The following is a 9795-nucleotide window of genomic DNA, read 5'->3' as shown; positions in this document are numbered from 1 at the left end:
CATAAGGGTAAAATTGTAAAAAATACTTAAATATACTTCTCTTTCCTCCTTCCCTTAATAATCGTGAAAACTACAACTAGCTCAATTAATTTGGGACGGAGGGAGTATGAACCATCAAGAGGTATGATCATTGACCTTGGCCAGTTACCCTGTGAAATAGCCCGTGCCGTTTCAGCACGGGTCATTCCCTAGTCTTGTTAAATTAATTTACGTCTCTAGATCCTCGTTTTTTTTTACACTTTCCTTCGCGAGGAGAACCTGCAGAAGAAGAGAGACATAGAAAGTATCTGGATATTTATCTACCAAGGTCAGTTATCCTCTCTTCGAATCAATCTATTTTACATCTCTTTTCTGAATCTAGGCTCTGTATAACCATTATATTTTCAAGTCTTTTTAGGGTTTTAATTTTGATTTTAGTTTTTGCGATTTAGGGTTTTGTACAAACATGGATCCTGAGATAGCTAAAACCCAAGAAGAGAGAAAGAAGATGGAGCAACAAATCGCTTCTCTCTCAACAGTTACTTTTGATACTGAATTTTATGATAGTACTGGAAATCGATATGAAGGTTATGAAAGTTCAATTGCTGTAACTGAAGAAGAACAAACTGTAGATCCCAGTTTATCTGATGTTCCTAGAAGATTAGCTTCTTATACTGCACCTCAATCATTAATGAAAGATATTGCAAGAAGTGCTGAAGAGCATAATAATAATAATAACAATGGCTCGGGGTTGAATGAAACATCGAGAAGAATTATTGATAGAGAAGATGAGTATAGAAGGAGAAGATTGAACCAAGTGCTCTCACCTGATCGAGTTGATGCTTTTGCATTGGGAGATAAAACTCCTGATCCATCTGTCAGGACTTATGCTGAAATTATGAAGGAAGAATCTTTGAAAAGAGAGAGAGAAGAGACTTTGAGAGAAATTGCTAAGAAGAAGAAGGAAGAAGAAGAGGACAAGGAGAGAGGCGGTGGTAGGAAGGTTGAAGAGAGAGAAAGAGATGAGGTACCTGCTCCTGTACCTAAAAGAAGGAATAGGTGGGATCAAAATCAGGATGTTGATGGTGCTAGTAAGAAAGCCAAGACTTCTTCATCTGATTGGGATATGCCAGATTCAACTCCAGGGATTGGAAGATGGGATGCAACACCTACTCCAGGAAGGATTGGAGATGCAACTCCTTCGCTATCTAGAAGGAATAGGTGGGATGAAACACCAACCCCTGGTCGGGTTGCAGATGCAGATGCTACTCCATCTGCAGGTGTAACTCCTGCTGCTACTCCCTCGGGTATGACTTGGGATTCTACACCTAAACTTGCTGGTCTTGCTACTCCGACTCCCAAACGTCAAAGATCAAGATGGGACGAGACTCCTTTGACCATTGGCAGTGCCACTCCAATGCTCGGTGCAACTCCAGCTGGTCCGTACACTCCAGGAGTTACACCTCTTGGAGGTGTTGAGCTGGCTACCCCAACTCCTGGGGCTATTCGCCAAGCAATCACACCTGAACAGTACAATTTGATGAGATGGGAGAAGGATATTGAAGAGAGAAATAGGCCATTAAGCGATGAGGAACTTGATTCAATGTTTCCACAAGAAGGGTACAAAATTTTGGATCCTCCAGCATCTTACGTTCCAATAAGAACTCCGGCCAGGAAGCTTCTTCAAACTCCCACTCCGTTGGGTACCCCACTTTATCATATCCCAGAAGAGAACCGTGGCCAGCAATTTGATGTTCCAAAAGAAGCAGCTGGAGGGTTGCCAGAGATGAAACCAGAGGATATGCAGTATTTTGCACCATTGCTGAGTGAAGTTGATGAAGAAACGTTGTCGCCTGACGAGCAGAAAGAGAGGAAAATCATGAAACTACTGCTAAAGGTCAAGAATGGAACACCCCCACAGAGAAAAACTGCATTGAGACAGTTGACTGATAAAGCGCGTGAATTTGGTGCAGGCCCACTCTTCAACAGGATATTGCCATTACTTATGCAACCGACGTTGGAAGATCAAGAACGACATCTTCTAGTTAAGGTTATTGATAGAGTTTTGTACAAGTTGGATGAGCTTGTTAGACCTTTCGTTCACAAAATCCTTGTGGTGATTGAGCCTCTTCTGATCGATGAGGACTATTATGCTCGTGTTGAGGGAAGAGAAATTATTTCCAACCTAAGTAAAGCTGCTGGTTTGGCTACTATGATTGCTGCAATGAGGCCCGATATTGATAACATTGATGAGTACGTAAGGAACACAACTGCAAGGGCTTTCAGTGTTGTTGCTTCTGCTCTGGGAATTCCAGCGCTGCTTCCTTTCTTGAAAGCTGTCTGTCAGAGTAAGAAATCTTGGCAAGCTCGGCACACTGGTATCAAGATTGTTCAGCAGATTGCGATCTTAATTGGTTGTGCAGTACTTCCTCATTTGAGGTCTCTTGTGGAAATCATAGAACATGGTCTTGTTGATGAAAACCAGAAGGTCAGGACCATTACTGCGCTGTCGTTGGCTGCCCTGGCTGAAGCTTCTGCTCCCTATGGTATTGAAAGTTTTGATTCTGTCCTGAAGCCTTTGTGGAAGGGTATCAGATCACACAGGGGTAAGGTTTTGGCTGCCTTCTTGAAAGCAATTGGTTTTATCATTCCCCTCATGGATGCGATATATGCTAGTTACTATACCAAGGAAGTGATGTTCATATTGATCCGTGAGTTCCAGTCTCCCGATGAAGAAATGAAGAAAATTGTGCTCAAAGTCGTGAAGCAGTGTGTTAGTACAGAAGGTGTTGAAGCTGATTATATCAGAAGTGATATTCTTCCGGAGTTTTTCAAGAACTTTTGGGTGAGAAGAATGGCACTGGACCGTAGAAACTATAGGCAGCTAGTGGAAACCACTGTGGAGATCGCAAACAAGGTCGGTGTTGCTGATATAGTGGGAAGAATTGTTGAGGATCTTAAAGATGAGAGTGAACCTTACAGAAGAATGGTGATGGAAACTATTGAGAAGGTGGTTGCGAACTTGGGTGCATCTGATATCGATGCACGCTTGGAAGAACTTCTTATTGATGGTATACTGTACGCTTTCCAGGAGCAAACTAGTGACGATGCTAATGTTATGTTGAATGGATTTGGGGCTGTTGTGAATGCCCTGGGGCAGAGAGTGAAACCCTATCTTCCTCAGATATGTGGTACCATTAAATGGCGTTTGAACAACAAGAGTGCGAAGGTTAGACAACAAGCAGCAGATCTCATTTCTAGGATTGCTGTTGTGATGAAGCAATGTCAAGAAGAGCAGCTGATGGGTCATCTCGGTGTCGTCTTGTACGAGTACTTGGGAGAAGAGTACCCTGAAGTTCTGGGATCCATTTTAGGAGCTCTGAAGGCAATTGTGAATGTTATCGGAATGACAAAGATGACACCACCAATCAAAGATCTGCTTCCTCGATTGACTCCTATTTTGAAGAATCGACATGAAAAGGTTCAAGAGAACTGCATTGATCTTGTCGGTAGGATTGCCGATCGTGGAGCTGAGTTCGTTCCTGCGAGGGAGTGGATGAGAATATGTTTTGAGCTTCTTGAGATGCTAAAAGCCCACAAGAAAGGAATTCGAAGGGCTACTGTCAACACATTTGGATACATCGCGAAAGCCATTGGACCCCAAGATGTCCTGGCAACATTGTTGAACAACCTCAAAGTGCAGGAGCGTCAGAACCGTGTATGCACAACTGTAGCTATTGCAATAGTTGCGGAAACTTGTTCTCCATTCACAGTTCTGCCAGCTCTTATGAACGAGTATCGTGTGCCAGAACTGAATGTGCAGAATGGCGTTTTAAAATCACTTTCTTTCTTGTTCGAGTATATTGGCGAGATGGGGAAGGATTATATATATGCTGTGACTCCTCTTCTTGAAGACGCGTTAATGGATAGGGATCTGGTTCACAGGCAAACGGCGGCCTCCGCTGTAAAGCACATGGCTTTAGGTGTGGCGGGGTTAGGCTGTGAAGATGCTTTAGTTCATCTTCTGAATTATGTCTGGCCGAATATATTTGAGACTTCTCCCCATGTTATTAATGCTGTAATGGAAGCAATTGAAGGAATGAGGGTTGCCTTAGGGGCTGCTGCAATTTTGAATTACTGTTTGCAGGGACTTTTTCATCCAGCACGGAAGGTCAGGGAGGTGTATTGGAAGATTTATAACTCGCTGTACATTGGAGCGCAGGATGCCCTTGTAGCTGCGTACCCGGTGTTGGAGGATGAGGAGAGCAACGTATTTAGCAGGCCGGAGTTGGTGATGTTTGTCTGAGAAATTGTAGTTCCTGCTTGCCATGCGACCAATATGCTAAAACTATAACAGACTCTGCAGAACAGGGATGTTTTTACATTTTAGTTTTTTTTTTTTTTGATACGAATGGAACTGCTGATTCAAGCAGATTTGCAGCAATCTTTTGTGTACCAGACATATCTACTTGCTTTAGTATATACATGCACTGTTTGATGGTTATCTTAATTGTTAGTTTGCTTCAAGTTATTAGTAGTTTTGTTTTATGATTCTCAATTAATTGAATGGTTGTAGGTCGTCTGTTGATCTTGCGTTTTTTTTTTTTCATCGGAAGCTATAAAACTTTGTACAACTTTTGAGCATCCTGTCCAACCTTAAATGGTGCAAATCTTTTTACGGCAATATTGATTATTTGTTTGGAAAGATCGTGTATACGGGAAGGATATATGAAAGCTGACTACATACACTTGTTTGTAAGAAGGCCAGTGAGGAGATCTCCAATAATAAACCGTGGTATGGGAAATGTTGGGAAGTTAAAGTTAGTGTTTTATGCTCCCACCACATAGTTTTGCTGACGTTTCTTCGTTGTGTATGAATGTTGTCTGCAGGATACTATGCTCGTTGGGCTGCTCTCAGAAAGATGCTCCTTGAGTTTCTCAGTTATGTAAAGAATAATGATGACAGATGCTGTGGGAAGAAACAGATATTATCTCTTGGAGCTGGATTTCATACAACCTACTTCCAATTGCAGGTTTCTGCAGTTCCTTGAAACAAGTTTTGATGTTAACTTTTGTGCAAATAGTATTCTGATGGCTTTTAAATGTTAGACATGTCCGATGATTTTATGGTTCCGTTTTATATAATTCAATTTCCATTTCAAGGGACGAAGGGAATGTACCCCAGATTTTAAGGAGGTGAAGCTTGAAATGTTCATAGTTACACCATAGCTTATTTAGTGGGATCAGAAATCGAAGTTTCTGAGTTGGTGAAAGCTTGTAGTATTCTCTAAAACTTATCAATCCTATGTATCAAGGCTGAATTGGGGGCCATGACATATTTTATACCCACAACAAAAGATATATGGGACTTCCAAAATGATGGTGAAATAACTATTTTATCTTTCTCTAATAACTTCTTCTCCTCCGCTTCCTCTCTCCCACTGTTTCCCATTCCATTAACGACTTCTGAGAAAAAAAAATTCCCACCGATTCATCGTCGTAAGTGAACTAAAAAAAAATTAGGTTTTCAACTGCAAAATTGCAGTTACAGTTCCAGGGTCGTTAACCACAGTTTTTTATTGCTTAACGATTTTTGATATGCATGTTGAATTGATAAAAAATCGTTAACCATTAGGGTGTAGTAGATAACGACCCTAAACCTGGTTTTCTGCCCTAGAATAGTGTCGTCTAGGGATTTCTAAATCGCTAACGACTCTATATGATACAAAATTTGTTCCCTGTCCAAAAAATAGGAAGGGTCGTCATGTCAAATGGTTGTAGTCGTTAACTATGTTGAAGGGTCGTCATGTGAAGTCGTTAACGATGTTGAAGGGTCGTTTGGTTTTATAAATTTTGCTTGCCCACCCTTGATCTATGAAATGGCTCGCTAGGGTCGTCAGTATATAGGAATGCCTAATTAACGACCCTAAGAGTAACATCTTCACAGAGTAAAAAGTTTTAGAGTCGTTGGGTTCTAAACATATTAAGTTAACGACTTTATATGACCTAACTAGCTGGAGTCGTCAATTATATCACACTTGGTTGACGATTTTTCGTAACCTGCAAAAGTTGCAGGTTTGAGTCGTCAAAGGTTGTGTCAAGTAATTGACGACTCCTTAGAGTCGTTCGTTTATTACCCTCTCGACTTAACGACCCTCACTCTGAGTAGTTGCATAGTGTACATGAATCGACCACTTGGGGCATCATTCATACAATTTGAAGAGTATAGGAGTTTACCTGATTGTTTTGAACTTCGGGTTCTTCATTTTGAGGATTGGTTCCTTCATTTGAGCAATATGATTCCTCTACTGGAATCCCCCAAAAACTCAACTTCTTCCTCTCCACAACACGAAAACACAATTTTTCTTTTATCAAAATTTTATCCCTAAATCTGATTTTAATCTAATTAAACTAATTAACAATTAATTAATTTAATTACCACTAATGATTTGGGATAGCTTAGTCATTTAAAAAAATTGGGAATAAGGGATAACTCCAATTACTATTCAATGACCTTTTTTTTGTCATGTAACTAGGGTCCCCAATTATTTTTCTAGGGCACCCAATTTAACCCTGCTATTGCATTTCCATCCAAGTGTCAACTTTTTCTTCTTTCTTCTTTGTGCGGGGACTTCTCTGCTACGTACCTAGAAACTTGTACTGTTCTTGCCATGTTCATTTAAAAGAGTAATATTATTCCAGCTATCCTTTAAAAAAGAACTCGAATAAACTCTAATTTTATTTTTGTTAGGTGACTAGCAAGAGGGCGGGACTTATTAACACCAGCCAGTTGAGGGATAAATTAGAAGAAACAACAAGGAAGATTTTGTTCTATACTTAAATATTAATCTGAAACATGAGATTTGCATTGAGATCTTTGCAAGTTACTCTAATGTAGAATTTGATTTGATTCTGTGCTAGTTTGAGTACTGTAGTTTTCGAATATGTTGAAAACTAATCTGTTCAACTACTGAAATCATTTCATCGAATTCCTTAGCTAACAAGTTTGGGCTATGCAGAAAAAGGTGAAGTACTAGGTGACCATCACAAGCTACTTTCAGTTGATTTGCGTGATAGGGAAGCTAGATGATCTGATAGCTACTTCCCTAGATGATGTAGGGAAGTTTAGTCAAGCAAATTTGAAATAGTTGAAGAGTTTGTTTTTTCAAGTTTTCAGAGTATGTAATTATGACTCTCATAACCAATGTTTAGATACAACAGAAGCATCAACAGCAAGTAAAGAAGTAGAACCATCAGATGATGAAGAAGAAAACAGCAGCACCGCAAGAGCTATCAGCAGCAGTACCAACAGTTCCCAACAGCAACAGAAAACTCAAGGTGGAGTAGTAACAAGCTAAACGTAGAACACACACACAAGTCACTGCTGAACTGAAATTTTATATTCATTCAATTGTTATTGTGCCATGCTAATCTATTTGTCGATCTAGTAAAGCCTCCCAGGAGTAGTTACAATACTGGAAAAACATTCAGTTGTGAAAAGTAAAAGTATTCCCAGAGACTGATGGTTAAAAAAAAAAAAAGCTAAAAACTAACAACAACATCACAAGTAGCTAAGTAAACAAAAAAATACTGAGAAACTTGGTTTAAGAAAGTTTTTAGGACTAGTTTTGTAAATTTTTTTGTTGTTGAAAAAAGTATTTAGATACTAGGCTTTGAGGTTTTAGGATCAGATATGTGCGACCAATAAATGATAAACTGGTTATCGAAAAAGTTTTAAGGACCGGTTCTAGCTTATAAAAAAACTCAAAACCAGTTCTGTAAAGGTATTGAACATGTTGAAAGATATTGAAAATTTTAAGGTATTAGGCATTAAAAAGTTGTAGTGGTATGGATGCTTAAAAATTCGAAAAAAACGTATTGAATGAATTACCTAAAGTGTTGATACCTGAAAGAACAAATTCATGCCCCTGAATAAGAAATCCAAATTGAAGAACTAGAAACACTAGAAGGATCATCACACATATCTGTCGTATTAATATGAGTCCTGTTGAAAAAAAATAAGTTCTATAAAATGGTTTTGGTCTTGATGTGGTTTGATCTAAGGACCTAAGAGTTCTATGGATACTCATTCATTTCTTTTGAGGGAATGAAACTCTCTCACAAGCTTTACCATTTTATCTGTTTGAGACTATATTGTATGACTTCTAGTAGCAAATAAGAAATTTCGAGTCAAGCTTGTCTTGTGAAACATCTCGAAATATGATTCAAGCAATGGATGTTCATTGGTCTTTTGGAAACTTAGTTCGAAAAAAAATATTGTTGAAGAGCTAATGTCTTGGATCATTTGAAAATTGCCCAAGCAATGATATTTATAGAAAGCTATTATAGGGCGTCACATTCCAATAAAAGGACTTCACATAGATTCCTAATGATTAAAAAGTTGGCTAGGGGGTGGTCCAAGGACAATTTCAAATGTCCAAGGTACCCTCCATCACATAAAAACCTAATAACTAAACAAAACCAAATCAACTCCTTTTCCTCTTTCTTTATCTCCTCGTCCGTAGGGGAAAAAAATCCCCTTTAATTGAAAACAGATTGTCGATTAAAATTTATGTTAAAGATGGAGAAGAAGAAGACTGATAAAAAATTCAGCGACTCCAATCAACAACATCCTCCGATCATTAATGAAAGATGGGGAAGAGAAAAGAAGATTGATAAAAGATTCAATTTCTGAATGTGTTACAGTTGGGTTTGAAGACCTTCCAACCGTAAATTTAGATTTGCTATACATTATCGGTTGGGTTTTTTTAACCGTAAGTACTCTACGCTTGGGCCTAGTTAATATCCAACCGTAAATTTTCCAAAAACTAGATTCACGATTTGCTTCGAAAAACCAAAAACCTAACCATAAGTACTCTAAGGTTGGTCCTAGATAAAATCTAACCGTAAATTTTCCAAAAGCCAGATTTACGGTTGGGAAGTCATCATTACCTAGCCGTAAGTTAGTTTTACGGTTGATTATGAAGGGAAAAACCCATCCGTCATCCATTCTGAAAAGGCAAAAAAATCCAACATAAATTTTAATTCTCTATGTCTTGCTATGAATTAAAATCATTAATCTAATTTAATAACTAATACTACTAGATTAACTGATCTAGTTAAGTGGTTAACACTAACTAAATAAGGATAATTTAGTCACTATAAAATTATTTTAGATAAGGGGTTTTTGAAATTACTTATGGATGACCCGTTTTTGTCCTATTAGGTGACGCCCCTCTATTGGAATGTGACGTCCCAATAATAGGCTTCTATTTATATCTATGGCAAATGGGGAGGTTTCACACATCAAAAGAGAAATTCAGAATTACTGTAATTTGGACTTAGGGTACGTTGGAGAACCATCTTGAAAACCATGAATATCTGAGTTCTGAAATACAAAAAAGTCGGCGAACCATTTCACCAACCTTAAAGTTCAGAATGGGACAGTTCACCAACCCGGTTCACGAACCCTGGTGATCTGAAATTGCTAAAAGGCTAATGCTTGTCGAACCCAGTTCGCAAACTGTTTACATCTAAGTTCACGAAGCGTAGCGCCCTAAATTCCTGAACTGCCTACTATTCACGAACCGTTTCACCAAAAGTCCAAGTGAATATATTACAAATGCTTAAAGACTTGTCTTTAAATATGTTTAGCATCGGTTTGACTCTCATAAACACCTCTAAGACATGTATGATCACTAAAATACTTTGTGTATGTGAATCTTGATTAAAGTCTTAAGTGTTTACATGAACCAATATTGCTTACTAGTTTAAAAGGCATATTTCCCAAAAACTATCATTTTACACGATTCACGT

At 38.6% G+C, this 9795-nt stretch overlaps 1 protein-coding gene across 1 annotated transcript; it reads left to right on the top strand.

The window, feature by feature from the left end:
* The first annotated feature begins 241 nt into the window (after positions 1-241).
* On the top strand, positions 242-4506 carry LOC113318041 (splicing factor 3B subunit 1-like). Its single transcript, XM_026566162.1, has 2 exons — positions 242-307; positions 432-4506. Exon 2 carries the CDS (start codon positions 446-448, stop codon positions 4283-4285), a length of 3840 nt encoding a protein of 1279 aa, XP_026421947.1. The 5' UTR covers positions 242-307; positions 432-445; the 3' UTR covers positions 4286-4506.
* Positions 4507-9795: the final 5289 nt, after the last annotated feature.

The sequence above is a fragment of the Papaver somniferum genome, chromosome 10 (genome assembly GCF_003573695.1).
Source record: "Papaver somniferum cultivar HN1 chromosome 10, ASM357369v1, whole genome shotgun sequence".
In the NCBI taxonomy this organism is placed as follows: domain Eukaryota; kingdom Viridiplantae; phylum Streptophyta; class Magnoliopsida; order Ranunculales; family Papaveraceae; genus Papaver; species Papaver somniferum.
The sequence above is the reverse complement of the archived record's forward strand: the minus strand, read 5'-3'. Positions and strand labels throughout refer to the sequence as shown.

Coding starts and splice junctions, on each gene's coding strand:
- LOC113318041 (XM_026566162.1), top strand. CDS start 446: ATGGATCCTGAGATAGCTAAAACCCAAGAAGAGAGAAAGAAGATGGAG.